The 27,678-nt window shown below is 36.4% G+C and overlaps 1 protein-coding gene across 2 annotated transcripts in view; it reads left to right on the top strand.

Moving 5' to 3' along the window:
- Positions 1-807: 807 nt before the first annotated feature.
- The window catches only part of ACLY (ATP citrate lyase), a 179,777-nt gene continuing 152,906 nt past the window's right edge, over positions 808-27,678 (top strand). For both annotated transcript variants that reach the window (XM_053698912.1, XM_053698904.1), the window contains exons 1-2: positions 808-942; positions 26,447-26,633. In XM_053698912.1, the coding sequence (XP_053554887.1) occupies positions 26,475-26,633 (159 nt within the window). In that variant the 5' untranslated portion in view covers positions 808-942; positions 26,447-26,474. The remainder of the gene's footprint in view (positions 943-26,446; positions 26,634-27,678) is intronic.

The following is a 27,678-nucleotide window of genomic DNA, read 5'->3' as shown; positions in this document are numbered from 1 at the left end:
TCTGTGTTAAATGTAAAAAATTTTTTTTTGCCAATTAATATATATATATATATATATACGCATGTATGTGTGTATTTATATATATATATATAATATATATATATATATATATATATATATACACACACACATTTGATTTATACTGAAAATATTACTATATTGGCCCTTTTAGGAGTATTTAAACTTCATATTTTTTTACTAGAATAACCTTTTTAAAAATGTATAATGTTACAATCATCACTGCTTGTGATTTTAATGTATAATCGTTACATGGTTTATTTTCTCATTGTCATGTCACACAAATCTAAACTGAGTTCATAATATTTTTGCTCTGCAAGAACATGTACAGTCATTGATTAATCTCCTCCAGTGTACTCATGCATCATGACACACTCCTAACCACCTCCAACATACAGACAATTGGACAAGTCACATTACAACACATACTTCTTCACTGATCCTAAAAATTAAAGCAAACAAAAATAATTATAAATCGAATTGGAGAAACAAAAATGACAATTCATAAGAATTTTCTAAATGTAAATATTAAATATAAATCAGTTACATCGGGTAAATGTAAATAAATAAAAGAAACAACTACTTTGCCAATAACTGCAAACATAAAATTCTAACCACTTTGTGACTGTAAATAAAACATTGAAAATGTTTTTACGTTTACATTATAACTACAATTCCCGTGCGCCTTTGCGGCTGTCAGAATACGTGTATCAGTAGGCGGGTCAGATAGTGGAAGTGTAATTTGATTGGGAGTTGGCTGGCAGGGTGGGCACGTGGCATGAGCTGATCCAATGGGAGAACCGGCTGGTGATGTACCCATGTCAGCAGATGGTGAGGAGAGGCAGCAGCAGCAGGAAGAGGAGGCTCGGATGCAGCAACAAAAGGAGCAGTGAGTGAGGAGAGCTACCAGGAGAACCGGACTAGGTAAGTGTATGTCTCTTGCTACCTACCAACCAACCTTTATACCATCATATACCTCAGCATTAGCATGCCAGGATATCTGGTAACACCTCGCGAGGGTAACTACTCGAACCTATTACGGCTAAAGAGTAGTCCTTACCAAGCACAACATTTTATCCTCATTGAACGCAGTTTTAACATCACTCCAATAAACGCAATAAAACAACTGCTCGTACATAGATCAGTACCAAAGCTAATTCCCGCTCTCAGGACGTTAGACTTCATTAGCACGTATGTCCCCTTCACACACTTGATGATAGCCGCCCACTTACTTCAGGGCAGTTTCATCCATGTCAGCATCAGTGCACCTGCTCGCTAACTAACAGCGCTTGTCACCTTGGGTACTGTTTACACGCATTACAATACCAACGCTACTTGTTTTTAGTAGCATCAGTCAGGACTTGTGCGTCTCTCAGTACCATGGCAGCTGCCCTTAACCTCACATACCAGCAGTGCAGTTACATTAGGGCAGATACTTTCACCTATTGGGTTAGGAAAACGGCCCCCTCAGTTTCATCTGCTCACCTGTCTTATCTCTCGCATCAGGATAGTTGCTCCCCCATTTACTTTAGTACAATTGACAACAGCGATTGTCTCACATCTGAAAAGTTGACTAAATTCGCAGTTGCACTTGATATTTTACTCTAATCTTATAGCCTCATAAAAAGTGAATAACTTGATTAGTTCATTATGAGTTTGTTTCATTGTTTAATTATTATAGCTGTAATGAATTTCTAGATTTCACAGTGTAACTTGCCCAGTGTATATACTGTGTATTACAGTAAATGATACATTCATATGTACAAGTAACACACCTTTCCCCTTACCTACCCATATAATAACCAATTACTGCATATTCAGCATTGTTTGACACACCTCTTTACTGGTTTTGCCTATTTGCTACACATCAGTCTTAGCTATAGTAATTGTTATTCAGACAGCTTGCGTTATGAATGAGCAGAGGCAGGGTTTCAGCTATACAATACATATCTAATTGTTTTGTACATCATTAAACATTCCTACACTAATCAAATTCCTTGATTTATAAATAGTAATTATTATTTAAGATATTATTCTATTTTTTTTTTTAGCATGCAGTGTACTTTGGGTTGTGCAGATCTTTTTTTGTACCCAGAATTGATTACACTTGTCTACAGTGTATAGATGTTTTCTTCATCCTAGTTCACCCAGTTTCATTTAAATTGTATAAACCCGATATTTTACATTATAGCATAATTGTGTCTGAAAATGAATAAACATGGAACATAATCATTGTGCTATTATCAGTTTTGCACAGCCAACATGGTTGTACTAATATACTTTTTACCTTTGCAGACTGCCTCCTTATTTGAGTTCTTTTGACAGACTTGCATTTTAGTTAATTAGTGCTGACTCATAATAATGTTATCTAGACTAGCGCTGTCTAGCTGTAAGAACTGTCAAAATGCTCTGAGATAAGAGGCGGTCTTCAAGGGTTTAGAAATTAGCATATGAGCCTACCTAGGTTTAGCTTTTAACAAAGAATATCAAGAGAACAAAGCACATTTGATGATAAAAGTAAATTGGAAAGTTGTTTAAAATTGCACACCCTATCTGAATCATGAAAGTTTCATTTTGAATAGACTGTCCCTTTTAACAAGTGTGTGTATGTGTATATATATATATATATATATATATATACATACATACATACAGGTGGCCCTCGTTTTACAACGGTTCAATTTACACCGTTTCAGAATAACAACCTTTTTTTCCAGTCATGTGACTGCTATTGAAAAGCATTGAGAAGCAGTGCATTGATTAAAATAGCCGATAGGTGGAGCTGTCCGCTTGTGTTGCAGCCAAGCAAGCTGAAATTAATCAGTTTAACCAGACCTGAGCTATCAAGCAGATTTCAAAGGAACAAGATCTTCCTGTCTATAAATCAGTCCAGATTGGAATGCATAGAAAGAACTGTTTGCAGAGAAATGCAAGTGAAGTCTGTGTTGTGTGATTATTTTATTAGGTTTATAATGCTGTTTAGAAAATGTTTTTGTTCATTTAAAGGGACAGTATACACTCATTTTCATATAACTGCATGTAATAGACACTACTATAAAGAATAATATGCACAGATACTGAAATAAAAATCCAGTATAAAACTGTTTAAAAACTTACTTAGAAGCTGTCACTTTGGCTCTGTTGAAAAGGTAGCTGGGAAGCCCACTGCAAGTGGCAAATAAGACACTCTCCCCCCCTCCCCCTTCTTTTGCATATGAAAAGACCCTTTACACAAACAGGAGCAAGCTGGAGTAGGTAGTCGAGCGTATTCACATAAAACTTTGGGGCTTGGTTAGGAGTCTGAAAATCAGAGCAATGTTATTTAAAAATAAGCAAAACTAAACATTACCGGTAATTAAAAAAAAATACTTTATGGGCTATATAAATAGATTATCTACAAAACATTTATGCAAAGAAAAAATGAGTGTATAATGTCCCTTTAACTTAGTTTAATTATATATTCCGTGTTGTGTGATTATTTTATTAGGTTTATAATGCTGTTAAGCATTTGCATTCTTCATTTCAAAGCTTTAAAAATAATGTATTAGGTGTTACTTATGACAATTTTGAGAGGGGCCTGAAACCTAACTCCTTCACTTACCATTGACTTACATTATAAACTGGGTTTCAATTTACAACGGTTTCAATTTACAACCATTCCTTCTGGAACCTAACCCCGGCGTAAACTGAGGGCTACCTGTATGTATGTATGTATATATATATATATATTTATATATATATATATATATATGTATATGTGTGTGTATATATATATATATATATATATATATATATATATATATGATACTGCAACTTGCCTAGAGAAAGTGTTATTCTGATTATATTATTTTTTTATGCATACATCGATTAAAAAAAACCAAAAAAAAAAAACCCAAAGGGGCACTAAACCCTTTGTGATTGTTACTTTTCAGCTCATTTATAACTGTCTCAAATTGACCTCAGTAGGGAGATTTTTTATTTTTTAACCTAGGATAATTGTTACATCATGGTGGCACCCATTTGATATATGGAACCTATATATTTATATATATATATTTCCCCCATGTTTAAACAACTAATATATAATTTAAAATAATTCATTTGTATATTATCCTCAGGTTATTTTGAATGCATCATTATGTCTGATTTTTTTTTTCTTGTTCTAGTGTCCATTTAAATAGAATATAGTTTCATAAACACTTCATGTACATATTCCCTGTCTAAAATCACTGCTGTTTTTGGTCTTAAACTTTAGAATTAGGATAATTTTAGGATTATAGAGTTAAAGGGATAGGAAAGTCAAAATTAAACTTGCATGATTCAGATAGAGCATGTCATTTTAAGACATTTTAAAAATAACTTATATTTTCAAATATTCTTCGTTCTCTCGGTATCCCTTATTAAAAAAAAAACTAAAAAAAAAAACACACACATATCATACACTAGTGGAAGATGGCTGCTGATTGGTGCCTGCACACTTGTCTCTTGTGATTGGCTAACTATATGTGTTCATCTAGCTGTATGTAGTGCAGTGTTTTAGCAAAGGCTAACAAGAGAATGAAGCAAATTTGATAATAGAAGTAAATTGAAAAGTTGTTTAAAATTGTATGTTCTATCCAAATCATGAAGACAATTTTGTGGTTTCCTATCCCTTTAATGTTAGGATAATGCTGCTCTAAGAAAATATATAATATTTATAGGTTTGTTTGGTTATATACCAAGGATATACTAAATCTTGTATGTAAAGAATGGGACTTCAGCACTCTTAAGTAATAATAAATTTTATTTTATTCACACACATTCACTGATAGGCATAATCCATTACTGGGGCATAATAAACACACAATCCATTCCTCAAGAAATATGTCTCCCCCCCTTCCTCTTCTCTTAGACCTGTATCAGGGTCAAGATGTAAGCGTAAGCCTCGAGGGATAATTTTATTTTTGACATAATTTTCAAGGCTTGAAGTTGCAGCCCTCGTTTTAACTTGTTTTATTAGTAAATTTCTATATCTTTTAAAATATTGATGAATTTTTACCGGTCGTTCTTCTCCATTTTCGGAGGAACAGATACTAAGATTGTTTGACCAGGTTTCAGAGAGGTCAGCCTCCCATTGCTCATTTGAAAGGGTGAACGCCATGGTATGCCCAAAATTTGTAATTTTGAAAATATATATGTATATCAATTTTTTTAAGAAATTGTTCATACACACTCTTGTTTTGGCGGCTCTGTTGCTGAGGCATACCATGGTGTTCACCCTTTCAGATGAGCAATGGGAGGCTGACCTCTCTGAAACCTTGTCAAACAATCTTAGTATCTGTTCCTCCAAAAATGGAGAAGAACAACCGGTAAATATTCATCAATGTTTTAAAAGATATAGAAATTTACTAATAAAACAAGTTAAAACGAGGGCTGCAACTTCAAGCCTTGAAAATTATGTCAAAAATAGAATTATCCCTCGAGGCTTACGCCTACATCTTGACCCTGATACAGGTCTAAGAGAAGAGGAAGGGGGGAGACATATTTCTTGAGGAATGGATTGTGTGTTTATTATGCCGCAGTAATGGATTATGCCTATCAGTGAATGTGTGTGAATAAAATAATTTATTATTATTACTTTAAAGAATGGGACTTCAGCACTCTTTTCATACAAGGTTTATTATATCCTTGGTATCTATCTTCTTTAGTTTAAATTAATATAGTCCGTTGGGTCTGCACCACTATAACTAACTACTTTTGTCATATATATTATTTAAAAATATTTGTTGAGCTGGTTCAATAGTTTTATATTTGTTGGTTATACCTTCAGTTAGGAAATGTGAGAGTATATTTTGAAGATGTGGTTTGTTTGTATTTTTGATCATGTGGTTAATGTTATGTAATGTTATTCTTCTCCTTTAGCTAGCATTAGTCTGATTCTGTACAAAATGACCAGAGACCATAATGTTTAGTGCATGCATATGTGAAGCTGCATTGTCTGTGATTGTGTAACCCTTTTTTTTTGTAGTCTTTAAATATTTATTTAAAGCTATCTCTCTTATCTCTTGCTCATTGGACTGTGATATGATGCAGTATTGTTTACTGCAGATCAGTAGACTTTTAGGTTGAAAATGTGCGCTTATTTGCTTGACCCAGAGTAAATTTTCTTTAGTTCACTGCCTCATTGGGTTGTACTTGTGTGTGTATTTAGAACTGTAGCTCATGGGAACCATGTGGGTGTAACTGATACTTAAAATGTCAGGATTTAGTTTAAAATTGACTCTTTTGAACTTGACTCGGCATCTTATCTCTGTAAGAGGGATCCAGTTTGGGAATATATTGTTTTACACTGAGCCGGCCTCTCATGCAGAAATCTATGAATGAGCTGACTCATTCCAGCAGTCTTCAGTTCAGTGTAAATTCAGCTTTATGGTTTTAGGAATGAGAAGATGATGGCTTGATGTTACTCAAGTAACATCACTTTGAAAGGTGTGTTTTTTTTTTTTTTTTTTTGTTTTGTTTTTTTAAAAATATTTTTTGGCCCCTTTTAATTGAAATAGATTTTTATTGAACACTTGTTATAGTACATTACATGTTATAAAAGAAAAACAGCGTTAAAACCAAAATATAGTTTTTTTGGTCCCCTTTTAAAAGGGCATAAAAGTCAAAATTAAACTTTTATGTTTTAGAGTGCAGTTTTAAAATATTTTTACTTCTGTATTCAAACTTACTATGTTCCTTTTTTTAAGCATACCTAGGTAGGCTCCTGGGCAGCAGTGCAGTGCTGGGAGCTAGCTGATGATTGGTGGCTACATATATATGCCTCTTCTCATTGGCTCACCATATGTGTTCTGCATGGTCCCAATAAGTACATACATTGTTGCTTTGTAGCTTACTTTAAAGGGACAGTAAATACCTTGAGATTTTTAAAGGACATATTTAATTATGCGTAATGAAGCAACTTTTTATTATTTATTTTGCCCCCAGTTTATGTAATTTAGCTCTAAATAAATTAGGGTTTTTGTGATTCTCAGAACTTGGAATGCACCCTACTGACTTTTCAAGGCTAACCCTAATTGGCTTCAATCTATAACAAATGCAAAACATTTTATATTAAATTAACATAATTGCATTTGTTCACTAAACGAATATCGGAATACACTTACTAATTTGAAAGAATATGAATATATACCAACAAAATTCATTAGTATACATTAGTTTACTTTAAATGACCTATAGCGCACTGGGGAGCTGCGCTAATTCCGACCCTCCTTTACTAAGGTCAGGGCCGCATTAATAGGATTAGCACTGTTTGCCCCAGCGTGCTGTAGGTAAGTATAAACCTGCAGGTGATACTTTTTTTTTTTATACCTGCAATAAAGGAACATTTACCTCCGTTTTAACAAATACTAATGTAAATGTTGCAGAGTACCGAATAGTGCAGCAAATGAATATTTTGAAAACTAAAATTTCATAATATTTGTCCAAAAGTAATTCGTGCTGAGCAAGTCTAATAATGACTATGGCTAGCCTTGCTGTCTGCAGATTCTAAACTAGATAGGTTCTTCCTAATAAGGCAAGTGATGGGTGGTGTTTTGCTACTGAAAAACAATTGCAGCAAACAAGCTGTTTTGCAGACATTTAGCAAGACACCAGAAATGTCATGTAATTAAAAGATGTTTTCTGTCCCTTTTTAACCCCTTTGTAGGGGTTAAACTCATGGTCATAGTACTAGTTCAATATTACATTGCTCACTTTTATGTCCTTTTTAATAGAGAAATATTGCAGGAATTTCTGACCATTTCCAGATTCTTTAAAGTGAAAGTAAATCCTAGCGTTGTACAAACGCTAGGATTTACTATTGAAACAAATAAAGGGCACTTTCATTCATGAAGTATAAGATACTTCATGTAGAAAGCTGCTTTATTTGATTCAATCGATCGCTGTTTTTAGCTGCTACAGCAGCCCACGGCTAAAAACATTTTTGGCTAAGTGACTTTTTCACCTCTTAGCCAATAGCCGTGCGGTAAATCCGGCTTGACACCCATGGGAGCCGGATTTACCGCACTGCTATTGGCTAAGAGGTGAAAACGTCAACTCTTAGCCAAATTTTTTTTTAGCCGTGCTCTGCTGTAGGAGCTAAGAGCGGCGATCAATTGAATCTAATAAAGCAGCTTTCTACATGAAGTATCTTATACTTCATGAATAAAAGTGCCCTTTATTTGTTTCAATAGTAAATCCTAGCGTTTGTAAAACGCTAGGATTTACTTTCACTTTAAACTCCTATTGTGTTGAATTTGTAGTGTTCCCTGTTATCGGTCGTAGAGATTCATCTCTTACCTCCCTTTTCAGATCGACGATATACTCTTATATATACCATTACCTCTGCTGATTCTCGTTTCAGTACTGGTTTGGCTTTCTACAAACATGTAGATGAGTGTCCTGGGGTAAGTAAATCTTATTTTCTGTGACACTCTAAGCTATGGTTGGGCACTTTGTTTATAAAGTTCTAAATATATGTATTCAAACATTTATTTGCCTTGACTCAGAATGTTCAACTTTCCTTATTTTTCAGACAGTCAGTTTCATATTTGGGATAATGCATTTGATTTAATCATTTTTTCTTACCTTGAAAAATTTGACTATTTTCCCTGTGGGCTGTTAGGCTCGCGGGGGCTGAAAATGCTTCATTTTATTGCGTCATTCTTGGCGCGGACTTTTTTGGCGCAAAAATTCTTTTCCGTTTCCGGCGTCATACGTGTCGCCGGAAGTTGCGTCATTTTTTGACGTTATTTTGCGCCAAAAATGTCGGCGTTCCGGATGTGGCGTCATTTTTGGCGCCAAAAAGCATTTAGGCGCCAAATAATGTGGGCGTCTTATTTGGCGCTAAAAAATATGGGCGTCGCTTTTGTCTCCACATTATTTAAGTCTCATTTTTCATTGCTTCTGGTTGCTAGAAGCTTGTTCTTTGGCATTTTTTCCCATTCCTGAAACTGTCATTTAAGGAATTTGATCAATTTTGCTTTATATGTTGTTGTTTTTTCTCCTACATATTGCAAGATGTCTCACGTTGCATCTGAGTCAGAAGATACTACAGGAAAATCGCTGTCTAGTGCTGGATCTACCAAAGCTAAGTGTATCTGCTGTAAACTTTTGGTAGCTATTCCTCCAGCTGTTGTTTGTATTGATTGTCATGACAAACTTGTTAATGCAGATAATATTTCCTTTAGTAAAGTACCATTGCCTGTTGCAGTTCCTTCAACATCTAAGGTGCAGAATGTTCCTGATAACATAAGAGATTTTGTTTCTGAATCCATAAAGAAGGCTATGTCTGTTATTTCTCCTTCTAGTAAACGTAAAAAATCTTTTAAAACTTCTCTCCCTACAGATGAATTTTTAAATGAACATCATCATTCTGATTCTGATGACTCTTCTGGTTCAGAGGATTCTGTCTCAGAGGTTGATGCTGATAAATCTTCATATTTATTTAAAATGGAATTTATTCGTTCTTTACTTAAAGAAGTTCTAATTGCTTTAGAAATAGAGGATTCTGGTCCTCTTGATACTAATTCTAAACGTTTGGATAAGGTATTTAAATCTCCTGTGGTTATTCCAGAAGTTTTTCCTGTTCCTAATGCTATTTCTGCAGTAATTTCCAAAGAATGGGATAAATTGGGTAATTCATTTACTCCTTCTAAACGTTTTAAGCAATTATATCCTGTGCCGTCTGACAGATTAGAATTTTGGGACAAAATCCCTAAAGTTGATGGGGCTATTTCTACCCTTGCTAAACGTACTACTATTCCTACGTCAGATGGTACTTCGTTTAAGGATCCTTTAGATAGGAAAATTGAATCCTTTCTAAGAAAAGCTTATCTGTGTTCAGGTAATCTTCTTAGACCTGCTATATCTTTGGCTGATGTTGCTGCAGCTTCAACTTTTTGGTTGGAAACCTTAGCGCAACAAGTAACACATCATGATTCTCATGATATTATTATTCTTCTTCAGCATGCTAATAATTTTATCTGTGATGCCATCTTTGATATTATCAGAGTTGATGTCAGGTTTATGTCTCTAGCTATTTTAGCTAGAAGAGCTTTATGGCTTAAGACTTGGAATGCTGATATGGCTTCTAAATCAACTCTACTTTCCATTTCTTTCCAGGGTAACAAATTATTTGGTTCTCAGTTGGATTCTATTATTTCAACTGTTACTGGTGGGAAAGGAACTTTTTTACCACAGGATAAAAAATCTAAGGGTAAAAACAGAGCTAATAATCGTTTTCGTTCCTTTCGTTTCAACAAAGAACAAAAACCTGATCCTTCATCCTCAGGAGCAGTTTCAGTTTGGAAACCATCTCCAATCTGGAATAAATCCAAGCCAGCCAGAAAGGCAAAGCCTGCTTCTAAGTCCACATGAAGGTGCGGCCCTCATTCCAGCTCAGCTGGTAGGGGGCAGCTTACGTTTTTTCAAAGAAATTTGGATCAATTCTGTTCACAATCTTTGGATTCAGAACATTGTTTCAGAAGGGTACAGAATTGGTTTCAAGATGAGACCTCCTGCAAAGAGATTTTTTTCTTTCCCGTGTCCCAGTAAATCCAGTAAAAGCTCAAGCATTTCTGAATTGTGTTTCAGATCTAGAGTTGACTGGAGTAATTATGCCAGTTCCAGTTCAGGAACAGGGGATGGGGTTTTATTCAAATCTCTTCATTGTACCAAAGAAGGAGAATTCCTTCAGACAAGTTCTGGATCTAAAAATATTGAATCGTTATGTAAGGATACCAACGTTCAAGATGGTAACTGTAAGGACTATCTTGCCTTTTGTTCAGCAAGGGAATTATATGGCCACAATAGATTTACAGGATGCATATCTGCATATTCAGATTCATCCGGATCATTATCGGTTCCTGAGATTCTCTTTTCTGGACAAGCATTACCAGTTTGTGGCTCTGCCGTTTGGCCTTGCTACAGCTCCAAGAATTTTTACAAAGGTTCTCGGTGCCCTTCTGTCTGTAATCAGAGAACAGGGTATTGTGGTATTTCCTTATTTGGACGATATCTTGGTACTTGCTCAGTCTTTACATTTAGCAGAATTTCATACGAATCGACTTGTGTTGTTTCTTCAAGATCATGGTTGGAGGATCAATTTACCAAAAAGTTCATTGATTCCTCAGACAAGGGTAACCTTTCTGGGTTTCCAAATAGATTCAGTGTCCATGACTCTGTCTTTAACAGACAAGAGGCGTCTAAAACTGATGGCAGCTTGTCGAAACCTTCAGTCACAATCATTCCCTTCGGTAGCCTTATGCATGGAAATTCTAGGTCTTATGACTGCTGCATCGGACGCGATCCCCTTTGCTCGTTTTCACATGCGACCTCTTCAGCTTTGTATGCTGAATCAATGGTGCAAGGATTACACAAAGATATCTCAATTAATATCTTTAAAACCGATTGTTCGACACTCTCTAACGTGGTGGACAGATCACCATCGTTTAATTCAGGGGGCTTCTTTTGTGCTTCCGACCTGGACTGTAATTTCAACAGATGCAAGTCTCACAGGTTGGGGAGCTGTGTGGGGATCTCTGACGGCACAAGGAGTTTGGGAATCTCAGGAGGTGAGATTACCGATCAATATTTTGGAACTCCGTGCAATTTTCAGAGCTCTTCAGTTTTGGCCTCTTCTGAAGAGAGAATCGTTCATTTGTTTTCAGACAGACAATGTCACAACTGTGGCATACATCAATCATCAAGGAGGAACTCACAGTCCTCTGGCTATGAAAGAAGTATCTCGAATTTTGGTTTGGGCGGAATCCAGCTCCTGTCTAATCTCTGCGGTTCATATCCCAGGTGTAGACAATTGGGAAGCGGATTATCTCAGTCGCCAAACGTTGCATCCGGGCGAATGGTCTCTTCACCCAGAGGTATTTCTTCCGATCGTTCAAAAGTGGGAACTTCCAGAAATAGATTTGATGGCGTCCCATCTAAACAAGAAACTTCCCAGGTATCTGTCCAGATCCCGGGATCCTCAGGCGGAGGCAGTGGATGCATTATCACTTCCTTGGAAGTATCATCCTGCCTATATCTTTCCGCCTCTAGTTCTTCTTCCAAGAGTAATCTCCAAGATTCTGAAGGAATGCTCGTTTGTTCTGCTGGTAGCTCCGGCATGGCCTCACAGGTTTTGGTATGCGGATCTTGTCCGGATGGCCTCTTGCCAACCGTGGACTCTTCCGTTAAGACCAGCCCTTCTGTCACAAGGTCCTTTTTTCCATCAGGATCTGAAATCCTTAAATTTAAAGGTATGGAGATTGAACGCTTGATTCTTCGTCAAAGAGGTTTCTCTGACGCTGTGATTAATACTATGTTACAGGCTCGTAAATCTGTATCTAGAGAGATATATTATAGAGTCTGGAAGACTTATATTTCTTGGTGTATTTCTCATCATTTTTCTTGGCATTCTTTTAGAATTCGGAGAATTTTACAGTTTCTTCAGGATGGTTTAGATAAAGGTTTGTCCGCAAGTTCCTTGAAAGGACAAATCTCTGCTCTTTCTGTTCTTTTTCACAGAAAGATTGCTATTCTTCCTGATATTCATTGTTTTGTACAAGCTTTGGTTCGTATAAAACCTGTCATTAAGTCAATTTCTCCTCCTTGGAGTTTGAATTTGGTTCTGGGGGCTCTTCAAGCTCCTCCGTTTGAACCTATGCATTCATTGGACATTAAATTACTTTCTTGGAAAGTTTTGTTCCTTTGGCCATCTCTTCTGCCAGAAGAGTTTCTGAATTATCTGCTCTTTCTTGTGAGTCTCCTTTTCTGATTTTTCATCAGGATAAGGCGGTGTTGCGAACTTCTTTTGAATTTTTACCTAAAGTTGTGAATTCCAACAACATTAGTAGAGAAATTGTGGTTCCTTCATTATGTCCTAATCCTAAGAATTCTAAGGAGAAATCGTTGCATTCTTTGGATGTTGTTAGAGCTTTGAAATATTATGTTGAAGCTACTAAATCTTTCAGAAAGACTTCTAGTCTATTTGTTATCTTTTCCGGTTCTAGAAAAGGCCAGAAAGCTTCTGCCATTACTTTGGCATCTTGGTTGAAATCTTTAATTCATCTTGCCTATGTTGAGTCGGGTAAAACTCCGCCTCAGAGAATTACAGCTCATTCTACTAGGTCAGTTTCTACTTCCTGGGCGTTTAGGAATGAAGCTTCGGTTGATCAGATTTGCAAAGCAGCAACTTGGTCCTCTTTGCATACTTTTACTAAATTCTACCATTTTGATGTATTTTCTTCTTCTGAAGCAGTTTTTGGTAGAAAAGTACTTCAGGCAGCGGTTTCAGTTTGAATCTTCTGCTTATGTTTTTCGTTAAACTTTATTTTGGGTGTGGATTATTTTTCAGCAGGAATTGGCTGTCTTTATTTTATCCCTCCCTCTCTAGTGACTCTTGTGTGGAAAGATCCACATCTTGGGTAATCATTATCCCATACGTCACTAGCTCATGGACTCTTGCTAATTACATGAAAGAAAACATAATTTATGTAAGAACTTACCTGATAAATTCATTTCTTTCATATTAGCAAGAGTCCATGAGGCCCGCCCTTTTTTTGTGGTGGTTATGATTTTGTATAAAGCACAATTATTCCAATTCCTTATTTTATATGCTTTCGCACTTTTTTATCACCCAACTTCTTGGCTATTCGTTAAACTGAATTGTGGGTGTGGTGAGGGGTGTATTTATAGGCATTTTGAGGTTTGGGAAACTTTGCCCCTCCTGGTAGGAATGTATATCCCATACGTCACTAGCTCATGGACTCTTGCTAATATGAAAGAAATGAATTTATCAGGTAAGTTCTTACATAAATTATGTTTTTTTCTTTCGTGATTCAGATAGCGCATGCAATTTTAAGCACATTTTTAATTTACTCCTATTATCAATTTTTCTCCGTACTCTGAAGTAGGCCAGTAAAATACAGCTAGTGCAGAGCTTTCCAAACTTTTCATGTTGGTGACACACTTTTTAGACCTACATCATTTCGCGACACAGTAATTTAGTTGTACTAGCAAAAAGGAGGTTAAACTAACTTGTTTTAAGAGATACGGACATATACATGAATTATATAATAACAAAATGTATTTACAAGTAACAGTAATTATGTGCAAGAATTAAAAAAAAGTTTAATAACACCAATAGCTTCTTACTATTTTAATGGGGTGTATGAGGTTGATGGGATGAACATAGTTTCTGAATATTTGGTGGAATATTAGATAAAGACACTCGCATTTCATCATCAAGCATTTTTAAGCTTCCACTTCCTATCCATATATCAAGAGCAGGAGCAGCAATGCACTACTGGGAGCTAGTTGCAAAAAAACCCAGCTGACTTCAGCTCAGCGTTTAAGCTGCCGCCCTCAGAGCTCGGTGAGTCCGATTGACTACTGCCCGCGCTGCATAAACACTGCTGTCCCACTCACTGACTATACATGCAGTCAGGAGCCAATTAAGGAGACTACACGTGCAGTCAGGATCCAATGTGCCGCCAATGGGAATAGTTTCAGTTCCTCTCTGATAAAACGCCACTAGGGGGTGGGAAACGCATCAGGCGTTCATTCTTTGTCACCCTTTTGCTTCAAGTGAAAGATAATAAAGCTTTTGAAATTTTTGATGCAAGTGCTGCCTATTTTCTATTTTTTGAATAGTTTCAGTTCCCACTGAGCTGCGCCAATAGGTTTAGATGATCTGTGTCCCCCTAGGTATCAATCACGTGTCAATCATGTGATATGCGTAGCAGGCAGACGGAAAGTCAGAAACCAAAAAAAAATGTAAAAAAAAATTTGTGCTGAAGCAGGGACACACCTACACACTGCTGCCGACACACTAGTGTGTCCCGACACACAGTTTGGAAAGCACTGAGCTAGTGTCTTGTCTTATCTCTACTTTTGACCTTATTTACCTCCAATCCACTGCTCAGTGGGTGCTGTTTTCCTCCACAACTACCAATGCATTTTTATCACACTGTCACTTGCCTATATCTATGTGTTTAACGTCCACAAAGGGGTTAAATACATCGTTAATATCAGCTTAGGTGTGGCAATGTACTATTGGTCCAAAGCTGAACATGGGGGGAGTTTTAGTATGAAGAGGTTGATACGGTTGTACAAACACCTTGTTTTACTTAAAATGCTATAATTATTTTCAAATTACGTTTAGCACCTATAGAGGGGGTGACTTCACTGGAAAGACTCACTAAAAAATGAGTTGCAAGATACGCAACAGAAAAAGAGTGCTTTCCCCTAGGTAAATATATTGGGTCAAAGTTTATTTTATGAACTTCAACAGAAAAATAGATACAAAATAGCCATTCATTCCTTATACAGTATTTATTGATAGAATCCCTATACATTCATACGTTAAAACTCTGCAGAGTTAGAGAAGACCTGAAAGTTAGGTGTGATTTATCATCTCTCTAGAATCTGAATAGCAATGATTCAGTATGACTACAAGTGTGTATTGTTTCCTAACGGGATAATAGGGAAGGCAAAACTATGTTTCCAAATGAAAGGGTAACAGTTGTAGTTAGCGCTCCTATGAGAAAATGACTCCTGAACCTTGGTGCAGTTGTAGTATTAAATAGAGTTATAGCATAATGCTTATATCAGTTATCTCACTTGCATGCTCTAAGAGACAAGTCAATCATACATGTACGAAGCACCACATAGACACGTGCTTTGCAATCACGCTTCCTCAGAGAGGATGAAATTGACAAAGTAAAAATGTTAGATATTTAATATTAACGGTGTGTTTGACATAATTGTTACATTCTGAATTTGTTTCAGATATTGTTCTGTAGAAGAGACTCAAATTGTTGTGTCTGAAAGAAAAGTAATTGGTGTATTTTTTTTAACCCCTTAACGACAAAGGACGTACGCCATACGTCCTCAAAAAAAATAATACACTTAACGCCTGAGGACGTATGGCGTACGTCCTCGGTCTGGAAAGCAGCTGGAAGCGATCCTGCTCGCTTCCAGCTGCTTTCCGGTTATTGCAGTGATGCTTTGATATCGAGGCATCCTGCAATAACCCCCCTTGGCCATCCGATGCAGAGAGCCACTCGGTGGCCCTCTTCACCGGACATCGATGGCCAGTATCGTTGGTGGGTGGGCGGCCATCGATAGGCCGTGTGGAGTGGTGGGGGGCGGGATCACTGGGGATGCGCACGGGGGGGGGGGGGGGGGCAGGCGCGTGCACGGGTTTGGAAGCGGGTGGGAACGGCTACACTACAGATTTTTTTTTTTTTTTTTTTTTTTTTATGAGAAGTGGGTAAAAAATAATTAAAAAAAAAAAAAAATCAAAAAAAAAAATCTAAGAGATCTGGGAGGTGGAGGGGGGTTGTACTTTGGGGGGGAAGCTACACTACAGAGAAAAAAAAAGAAGGGGGAAAAAAACGATATTTTTTGGGGAAACTGGGTACTGGCAGACAGCTGCCAGTACCCAAGATGGCTCCCAGTAAGGTAGAGGGGGAGGGTTAGAGAGCTGTTTGGGGGGGGGATCAGGGAGGTTGGGGGCTAAGGGGGGATCCTACACATCAGCATATGTAAATATGCTTTAAAAAAAAAAGAGATACCTTTTTATTTTAGTACTGGCAGACTTTCTGCCAGTACTTTAGATGGCGGGGAAAATTGTGGGGTGGGGGAGGGAAGAGAGCTGTTTGGGAGGGATCAGGGGGTCTGATGTGTCAGGTGGGAGGCTGATCTCTACACTAAAGCTAAAATTAACCCTGCAAGCTACCTAATTAACCCCTTGACTGCTAGACATAATACACGTGTGATGCACAGCAGCATTTAGTGGCCTTCTAATTACCAAAAAGCAACGCCAAAGCCATATATGTCTGCTATTTCTGAACAAAGGGGATCCCAGAGAAGCATTTACAACCATTTGTGCCATAATTGCACAAGCTGTTTGTAAATAATTTCAGTGAGAAACCTAAAGTTTGTGAAAAAGTGAACGAATATTTTTTACTTGATCGCATTTGGCGGGGAAATGGTGGCATGACATATACCAAAATGGGCCTAGATTAATACTTTGGGTTGTCTACTACACTACACTAAAGCTAAAATTAACCCTACAAGCTCCCTAATTAACCCCTTCACTGCTGGGCATAATACACGTGTGGTGCGCAGCTGCATTTAACGTCCTAATTACCAAAAAGCAACGCCAAAGCCATATATGTCTGCTATTTCTGAACAAAAGGGATCCCAGAGAAGCTTTTACAACTATTTGTGCCATAATTGCACAGGCTGTTTGTAAATATTTTCATTGAGAAACCTAAAATTGTAAAAAAATTAACATTTTTTTTTTTTATTTGATCGAATTTGGCGGTGAAATGGTGGCATGAAAAATACCAAGATGGGCCTAGATCAATTCTTGGGGTTGTCTACTACACTAAACTAAAGCTAAAATTAACCCTAGAAGCTCCATAATTAACCCCTCCACTGCTGGGCATAATACACGTGTGGTGTGCAGTGGCATTTATCGGCCTTCTAATTACCAAAAAGGAATGCCAAAGCCATATATGTCTGTTATTTCTGAACAAAGGGGATCCCAGAGAAGCTTTTACAACCATTTGTGGCATAATTGCAGAAGTTGTTTGCAAATAATTTCAGTGAGAAACCTAAAGTTTGTGAAAAAGTGAACAATTTTTTTTATTTGATTTCATTTGGCGGTGAAATGGTGGCATGAAATATACCAAAATGGGCCTAGATCAATACTTTGGGATGTCTTCTAAAAAAATTATATACATGTCAAGGGATATTCAGGGATTCCTGAAAGATATGTGTCCCAATGTAACTAGCGCTAATTTTGAAAAAAAGTGGTTTTGAAATAGCAAAGTGCTACTTGTATTTATTGCCCTATAACTTGCAAAGAACATGTAAACATTGGGTATTTCTAAACTCGGGAAAAAATTTAGAAACTATTTAGCATGGGTGTTTTTTGGTGGTTGCAGATGTGTAACAGATTTTGGGGGTCAAAGTTAGAAAAAGTGTGGTTTTTTTTTTCATTTTTTTCCTTATATTTTTTTTTATAGTAAATTATAAGATATGATGAAAATAATGGTATCTTTAGAAAGTCCATTTAATGGCGAGAAAAACGGTATATAATATGTGGGAGTACAGTAAATGAGTAAGAGGAGAATTACAGCTAAACACAAACACCGCAAAAATGTAAAAATAGCCTTGGTCCCAAACGGACAGAAAATGGAAAAGTGCTGTGGTCATTAAGGGGTTAAAGCTCAAGAGGCTTGTGTTCAGCTCACCAGTGCATGTTTTGTTCATTATGATTGCAACAAACATTTTACATGTGCCCTGCAGAGCTTCTGGTCTAATTCTGGTATTCGGGCCACTAAATAATTACAATAAGTAAAATATCTTTGTTCATTTTGATTGATGTCACAGTTACTATGTTTGACTTACAAGGTGTGTCTGTATTAAAGCTTTATTCTGAAACCTTTCTAATTATCATGGAATGTCAATCAGGATAGTAATAGCAGTTCTCAGGGTATATAATATTCATCCGTTGAAAACCTTGTGTTTTTACCATCTACCCTGCAGTTTTTTTTTCTAGCATATCAAAAAACTCGATTTTTTTTTTTTTTTTTTTTTTTCTTTTCTTTCAAAATTCATTTCAGCACATAAAAACACTAAGGCCCTGATGTTAAATGGATTGTCAGACTCATGATAAATTGCCTTTTTGGCCTTCCCAGTCTAGCAATACGTGTGTCAAGTGAAATTTAAAAAGAACAGTTCACTGTTTTTCAAACCTATCCTAAGGCCTCCCTAACAGGACACATTTTGAGGATATCGGAAATAGAGAAAAGGTTGAAATAATCCGATGATTAGTAAACATGGTTATTTATCCTCCTATCATCCAAAGTAATCCTGAAAACCTGGCCTATTGGGGAGACCTGAGGACAGGTTTTAAAAAAAAAAAAACCCCAATGGTATAGTTCTATAAAACGAGGTCTGTTGAAGTTAAACATTGTGGTCTGGTTCACAAATTTAAAATGAGTCTATTTAACACATGATCACACTATTAAATTCAAAATAGACTTGCTTTCTTAACACTCTTCATTTAAAGGGACAGTTAATGTTATGTATTACAAATTACTATGGTATTTTCCCACCCCAGCTCACTTTTTGGATAGTCCAGTAAAGGGCTGAATTTCTCCAGCAAAGTTGTACTGTGCATGCACTAGCCTAAGACATTTATTCTAAGTATAGATATATGGAATAGGGAGTTAAGGTCCATCATAAGCCACTTCCTGAAAGAAGCTTGCAATCTGAAATCATTTTGCATCCTATCTCGCACAAGCTGGGATGTGAAGGGAGCATGTGCTAGTTCAATGTAACAACATGGTTAGAAGAAATACTATTTGGCCATACTGCCCGCTGGCATATACTTTTATACAGATAGCCCTCAGTTTGCGCCAGATTCTGTTCTTGAAGAAACAGTTGTAAAAGAAATTGTTGTAGAATTAACCCAGTTATAATGTAAGTAAATGAGTTAGGTTCCAGGCCCCTCTTAAAATTGACAGTAGTGTATGTATGTGTTGTTATATTATATTAAAACCCCAGAAATGAATGCTGTGCATGTAAAAACAGTGATATAAAAAATAGTTTTTATGCTTGTGAGAACTTTTTTAAACCGTGTTTTTAACATGCACATAGATAAACACTTCCTGTTAGCTTCAATATAAAAAAGGTCAGCATTAAAAAACAGTTTTAATATGTTACTGCTTTTATATGCATGATAACATTTTTCTTTCCTAAGATATGGTGAATCCACGGCTTGAGTAATTACTGTTGGGAATATCACTCCTGGCCAGCAGGTGGAGGCAAAGAGCACCACAGTTAAACTGCTAAGTATTACTCTAAGTATTCTCTTTGCCTTCTGTTCATGGAGGAAGTGAAGTTTAGTTGTCTGAAGAAAAGTTTTTTGATTTTCTTTACAAGCAAGTTTTGGTGTATAGCCGTATTCCACGTCATTCCTTGCAGTCGAGTAGTGATGGCTTTAAAGCAGTTAGGAACTTGTAAAGAGGTACTTACTGAGTTTACCTAACAATTGCTGCCCTAGTTTAGAAAGCCAGAGTTGGCTACTCTGTTATTTCTTTTTCAAAGGTCTCTGTGAAGAACTGTCTTCTCATACCTTGTAACTGTCTACATGCCGGGCAGCGGAGCAGGTAAGTGTTTTTTCTTCCAGTTATGGAGACCATGCACTTAAAAATTAAAAACACTGCTTTTTTTATTGGGACATAGATAATCCTTTTGTATGGGTTACACTGGGGCATAAAGCAGGCACTGTAGCATGTGTGAAACTAACATTTAAACTCTTTTAAAAAGAAAGGGTAACATGTTTTTATTAGGCTTTATTTTCTGACACATATTTACAATACAAGTTTAAACTGAAAGGCTGAATTTTCTATTTCAGCAGTTTATTCATTTCCCCTTTGCTTTAAAATAAACCGATGCAACATTTTAAACTGTCCTGTTTGAAAAAAATAGTTACTTCTGGTACTCAGTGTACCAGGAAGCTATTTTTAGTGCCTCTCTGTGTCGCAGCAGTAATTTGAGCTTGGCAGTTGCGGTCACATGACCAGCTTTACTTCATAACGTTTCTGAGGAAAAAGTAGTTTTTCTCCATTTCTGGGTGATCTGGTCTTAATTGGTAGCGGTAAGGCACCTCAGTAATTGAGGTGTGGGGTTGCCTTAGGGGTATTAGAAGTTTATTTATTTGATGTTTATTAAATGTTTTTTCTTAACTTTTCTCACATAATTTTAGCTGGGGATCGATCCTAATTTGAGATAAAATTTTAAAGTGATTTTTTTTCCTTGGCTTATTTTAATTGAATATTAAAATCTTTGAAACTTATCTGTACAAGTATATTTACTGTTTCACAACATGTCTGATATGGAGCAAGAGCATCCCAACAGTAATTACTCAAGCCGTGTACTCACGATATCTTAGGAAAGAAAAACAAAATTTATGCTTACCTAATAAATTTATTTCTGGATATGGTGAGTCCACGGCCCCACCCTTTATTTTAAGACAGTTGTTCTTTTTTACTATAACCTCAGGCACCTCTACACCTTGTGTTACTCCTTTTTCTACATTTCCCTTCGGTCGATTGACTGGGGGTTGTGGGTAAGGGAGTGATACTTAGCAGTTTAACTGTGGTGCTCTTTGCCTCCTCCTGCTGGCCAGGAGTGATATTCCCAACAGTAATTACTCAAGCCGTGGACTCACCATATCCGGAAATAAATACATTTATCAGGTAACCATAAATTTAGTTTTTTTACAGTTCTCTGTTCTTGCCTCTTAAGAAAGCAAACATGGCAAACTACTCTCCTCCTGCTGTACATTATCATAGTGCTGTTCTATAAATGCATGTGGCAAAACTCTTCTTCAAATCCTTTTGTTTTCAGCTTAATAACTTCCTCAACAGTGATCACTAGGAACAGGTGCTATTGTGAAATGGTGCTAATTGTACTGGCGTAAACCTACCTGTACTTACATATATGAAAAAAAGCCTAGGCTGCTGGGCAGCCAGTGCATACTCTTGCAGCGCAACTATGGGTGGGGTGGGTCTTTACTTCTGTATTTGTAGAGAGAGGTATTCATAAGCTATTACAGCTGGGGTGAGTAATTTCCATAGTAATTTCTTACATAACCATTACTGTCCCTTTTAAGTAATGATGCATTTGTGATGTATAGTGGAACAGAATTTTGCCGGTTTCAGTCGTGCATGATTCTGATAGCATTGTCTAATTTGCTTAATTCTTTTAGAATCCTTTGTTGAGAAGCATACCTAGGCAGACTCGGGAGCGGCAATGCACTACTGGGCAATAGTTGTTGATTGGTGGTTGCACAAATATCATATTTCTCTTGTCATTGGCTTACTGAATGTGTCAGCTATCTCTGTGTAGTGCATTGCTGCTCCTTCATCAAAGGATTCCAAAATAAAGTGAAGCAAATTTTGATAATAGCAGTAAATTGGGTTATGCACTTCATGAAACTTCTTGGATCTGCTATTATCCTTCAGATGTGAACAGATTTCATCATGCCTGTAACACTATTGATGTGCATAATTTACTGTTCATTGTATATTGTACCTTTTTAAGTCTTAAAGGGGCAGTTAAATCAAAATTACATTTTCATAATTGGTCAGTTTTAAACAACTTTCCAATTTACTTCTGTTCTCAAATTTGTTTTGTTTTTTTGGTATCCTTTATTGAAGAATAAAACTAGGTAGGCTAGGAGCTTAGGAGCATGCATGTATTTAGCATTCTATGGCAGTGGTATTTGCAACTATGGGGTAAATTTACCATACCTACACTAAATTGGAATGTTTAAAATGGTATGCTCTATCTGAATCATGAAAGGGATAAAAAATGGGTTCATGTCCCTTTAAGTACACATGTGCTATTCAGTTAGTGAAGCTAAACACATGTTTTTGCAAAAACTAATTTTTTTTTTGTGTGTTTAAAAACTGGGGAACAAAAGGTTCCCATGTTCAACACTTCCTTAAAGTAAATCTATGTAATTTGCTGTGCTAAAACGACAGCAATAACCCACACAATTTGTACATTACATTCATTTTTAATATGAAATGGAGCGTTTTATGAGGTGCTTAAAGTGAATGTAAATTTTGATGAACCAGTGCCCGGTTTTTAATAACCCTTTACATTTAACTGGTTTTGTTAAAATACTTACCTTTTCTTTGTGAAAGCCGCTCCAGCACTTCCCTCACACGTCGCAAGCCTCTTCCTATGTCAGAAATGACGATCCCGGCCTTCCTCCAATCACAGCGTTGCTTTAAGCAAAGATTCCCCCAGGGGGAAGCCGTCATTGGAGGATGCCGGAATCGTCATTGCTGACATATGAAGAGGCTTGCGACGTGCGGGGGAAGCGCTGGAGCGGCTTTCAAGAAGGAAAGCTAAGTATTTTAACAAAACCAGTGAAATGTAACATTTGATGAATAAAAGTGCCTCTGTTTTTAATCGGATTTTTAAAAACCAGGCGCTCATTCCGCAAACTTACATTCACTTTAAATGGACAGTGTACTGTAAAATGTTTCTCCATTGTACCTGCTGGAGTGTGTTAAATTGATTACAGATAGTAACAGATTTCAGTAGAAAAGATATGTAAACAAGATGAGGCAGCAGAAATCAACCTCCTCTTGTGAGTGGAAAAGAGTCAGACTATTTGAAAGGATATTCTTGAAGCAACTTTAAATACAACTAGCATAGCTGGATATCTGTGAATACATTGATCCATTAATTTTCATTACCTGGTAGGGAAATTGCTAACTATAATGTGAAGATTTACTTTTAATTGCACAATCAAAATAGGGCATTCTGTTTGTGAAGTCAGAAAGACTAACACATTTTAGACCTGAAGAAAACAATTACTGTGTATGTTAGCAAAATTATTAATTGAGAAATGAAACGATTCTCTGTAAAATGTTAAATCGCACATCATGATAAAACCTTGCAAAATTCCTTTTCCTATCATTTTTAAATCTAAAAAATGGAATTGTTTAACTACCCAACAAAGATTTAAGTGCATTATGTGTAATACAGAACCCTGATCTCCTACATGATACACAGTGACTGCTTGAGATGTGCATGTGCTCATTTATATTTGTATTATTAAAGGGATAGTCTAGTCAAAATAAAAATCGGAGCATGCAATTTTAAGCAACTTTCTAATTTACGCCTATTATCAATTTTTCTTTGTTCTCTTGGTGTCTTTATTTGAATGTAAGCATAGGAGTGGGCCCATTTTTGGTTCAGACCTGGGTAGCGCTTGCTGATTGGTGTCTAAATGTAACCACCAATCAGCAAGCGCTACCCATGTCTGAACCAAAAATGGTCCGACTCCTAAGCTTACATTCCAGCTTTTTCAAATAAAGATACCAAAGAAAAATTGATAATAGGAGTAAATTAGAAAGTTGCTTAAAAGTGTCTGCTCTATCTTGAAATCATAAAAGATACCAGACCTAAACAAATGGTCATCTTCTCTGCCTATTTAAAACCAGACTACTTATTTATTTTTAAACCATAGGTGTACGTAACTCTTGGAGGGTTAACTACAAAAAAAATCTTATTGGGGTGTGTCTGGTCGTTTAGCAACATACTTTAGTTTCTGTTCATCCGTCTCACTGACATAATTTACCATGTTGGGTTCCGTGTAAATAATCTGCATATGAGCTGATGTGGCAAGGTGACGCTAGAACACTTACCTAGAAGTTCATTTGGAGCATCAGAAAACAGGATTTCCTCTCGTGTACATAGACAGTTTAGCTAACTAAACATTCATTTATACTGAAAAAGTAATGCTTTTCTACCTTAAAGGGACACTGAAACTATTTTTTTTTTCTTTTGTGATTTAGATAGAGCATGCAATTTTTAAGCAACTTTCTAATTTACTCCTATTATCAATTTTTCTGCGTTCTTGCTGTCTTTATTTAAAAAAGAAGGCATATAAGCTAAGGAGCCAGACAATTTTTGGTTCAGAACTCTGGATAGCGCTTTTTTATTGGTGGGTGAATTTATCCACCAATCAAGAACAACCCAGGTTGTTCACCAAAAATGGGCCGGCATCTAAACTTACATTCTTGCTTTTCAAATAAAGATACCAAGAGAATGAAGAAAATTTGATAATAGTAGTAAATTAGAAAGTTGCTTAATATTGCATGCTCTATCTGAATCACGAAAGAAAAAATTTGGGTTCAGTGTCCCTTTAATGGCTCATTAGTGTCTTGGGCATGTGTCATTTTTATAAGCCTTCTGGGTTAGAAGTTGGTGTATGTATATTTATTTTTTAGTTCTGATCAGAATTTAACGATTCATATAGAGAAAAAAAAATTACTTTGTAAAATTCAGTGACCACAGGCAAAACAGTAGCTTATCCCAATTTTTTTTTTTTTTTTTTTTTATATAAACTACTTATCAGTAATTGCCAGATACAAAGTAACGATCCAAGGAGCCCCAACGTGGATAAAATAAAACTTGACTTATTTTTCCTTTTTAAAAACAAGGATACCAGTAATTGCAACAGTCTTATTCAGCACCCCATAATTTCAGTCTATAGGGAGAGCTGATGCACATTCATAGATAGAATATAATAAAGCCTCCGTATTCTAATGAAAAAAGTGAGACTTTTTTATTTTTATATGAAACATATGCATGGAGCAAAACAGTTTGACCCCTCTGACAGAACGTTCCTCTCGATTGTTCTTAAAGGGAAATTAAACCTAAAAAATGTATTTCACGATTAAAATAGAGAATACAATTTTAAAAACTTTCCAGTTTACTTCTATTATCTAATTTGGTTCATTTTCTTGATATAATTTGTTGAAAAGCATATCTAGATAGGTTTAGCAGCTTGGAGCTAGCTGCTGAAATGTGTTCAGCTTGCTCCCAGGAGTACATTGCTGCTTCTTCAATGTAAATAAACCAAGAAAATGAAGCAAAATTGATGACAGAACTAAATGGGAATAAAAAAAATAAATAAAAAAAAAAATGTATAATTTATCTTAATCATGAGAGAATTTTTTTTATTTTTTTTGGTTTCGTGTCCCTTTTAAAACACATGTGCTGTCTCTTCAAGTCATATTACTTGCCCTGCTAGTGTAAGCACTTAAATGTTTAGTAAGATTTTGTAGAAAAATAATAAAACCCTAATATTTTCTGTTATGTCTGCATATAAATCTGCAGTTTATTACTCTCTCTGGCAGTCAAGGGGTAAATGAAAAAGCTGTTTATGACATATATGAAAGTTATCCATTTGAAATGTCTTGGTATGGAGGGAGGTTGATCATTTAGCTGTATTTCCCTTCAGTGTGTTTTACCTATAATCAAAGTAGTCCATATATTTTGTTTGCAGTGTTTTTTACTGTAGTTCTTGATTACTCATTGCTCAGTTCACTGTATTCCCCCAGCAACGTCCTGTAATTTTTTCCAGATGCATAGTTGTGCAATTAGGTCCCTTTTAATTCACCGCTGGTAAAAAAAAAAAGCTGCAAAAAGAGGGGGTTGGTGAGTTTTATTAGGTTCCTACAATTGGTCTCCTTCAGTCTAATCACAGACAACTGTACTTGATGTCGGAAGTGTAAATACCATAGGAAGGTAGAAAAAAATCAACTTAGAAACATCAATATTCAAGAGTAAATTGTAAGCTTCTTGAAACTCCCTTTTGCAGTGTGATAGTGACTGTTTTTCACTGCACAGAGCTAAATCCTCACTGTGTTTTGTACAGTAATTTGCTGTCCCCTCTATACAGCCTATACACTGATTTTGTGTCCATAGAAACACGTTTATATACTTACTCTTGTCATGTGATGGTTTGCGGTCTGCTACCTACACATGCTAACATTTTATGTCTTTATATCACACCCAGGTATTCTCCCTGATACACCTGAGCCACCATGTCAGCCAAAGCAATATCTGAGCAGACAGGCAAAGAGTTCCTGTATAAGTATATCTGTACAGCCGCTGCAGTGCAGAATCGCTTTAAATATGCACATGTCACTTACGACACAGACTGGGACAAACTAATACAGGAGCACCCATGGCTTCTCACTGAGGTAAGTTGAACTTTTAAACAGCTGTCTTTGTTTAGGGAAAGCTAAATCTTCACTTAGACCCCATGCTACATGTGAATAGAATTTTCCCAGCCTCACAAACATCATTATCAGATATACTGAGTCTTCCAGACTCAACCCGTATATTGCTGAATATTATATACATTTTCTATATTTCACATATAACTTTCTAAACCTCCGCTACATAATATGGAGCTTTCTATGGGACACAGGTCTAACATTTATGTCCATATATCACAGATCTCTGTTAAAGAGACCTAAAACCCAACCATTTTCTCTTATGATTCAGAGCATACAATTTTAAACAACTTTCCAATTTACTTCTATTATCAAATTTGCTTTATTCGTTTAGTATCCTTAGTTGAAGGAGCATCAATGTGCTACTGGGACTGGCTGAACAAATCGGGTAACGAGGCATATAAGTGCAGCCACCAATCAGCAGCTAGCTCCCAGTAGTGCATTGCTGTTCCTAAGCCTACCTAGGTATGCTTTTTACAAAGGATACCAGAACAAAGAGAACAAACCGCATTAGATGATAGAAATAAATTGGAAAGATGGTTAAAATTGCATGCTCTATCTGAATCATGAAATACATTTGTTTATCCCTTTTAAATGTACTGATGTATCCATATTTCAGAGCTGTATTAAAAGTATGGAGCTTTCCATAAACATCACACGTTATTTCACTAATGCAAATATTTTCAAACGACATTGAGGATGGCAGCATTGATTAAATCTCCATGCGTCAGCAAAGTATCTGTTTGGAATCTGGCCTATATCCCAGTCAATAAGATGTATTTAATCATCAGACACCCTAATTGAGTTAAGTCATTGCTGTAGAGGAACAAGAGTCTGTACAGAATGAACTCTGCTATGATGCTCAGTAATTTGCTAATGAAAATGGAAGGTCACTGTGCTTTGCAAGGAAAATGAGCCTATTGGAATGCATTGTCAGACTCGCTGTAGAATGAAACAGATAATACGGTTACAAGTACAGTTTGCGTATGTTTTGAAATGGGTCAGTACA

The sequence above is a fragment of the Bombina bombina genome, chromosome 1 (genome assembly GCF_027579735.1).
Source record: "Bombina bombina isolate aBomBom1 chromosome 1, aBomBom1.pri, whole genome shotgun sequence".
NCBI lineage: Eukaryota > Metazoa > Chordata > Amphibia > Anura > Bombinatoridae > Bombina > Bombina bombina.
Note: the sequence above shows the minus strand (reverse complement) of the source record. Positions and strands in the feature narration are given on the sequence as shown.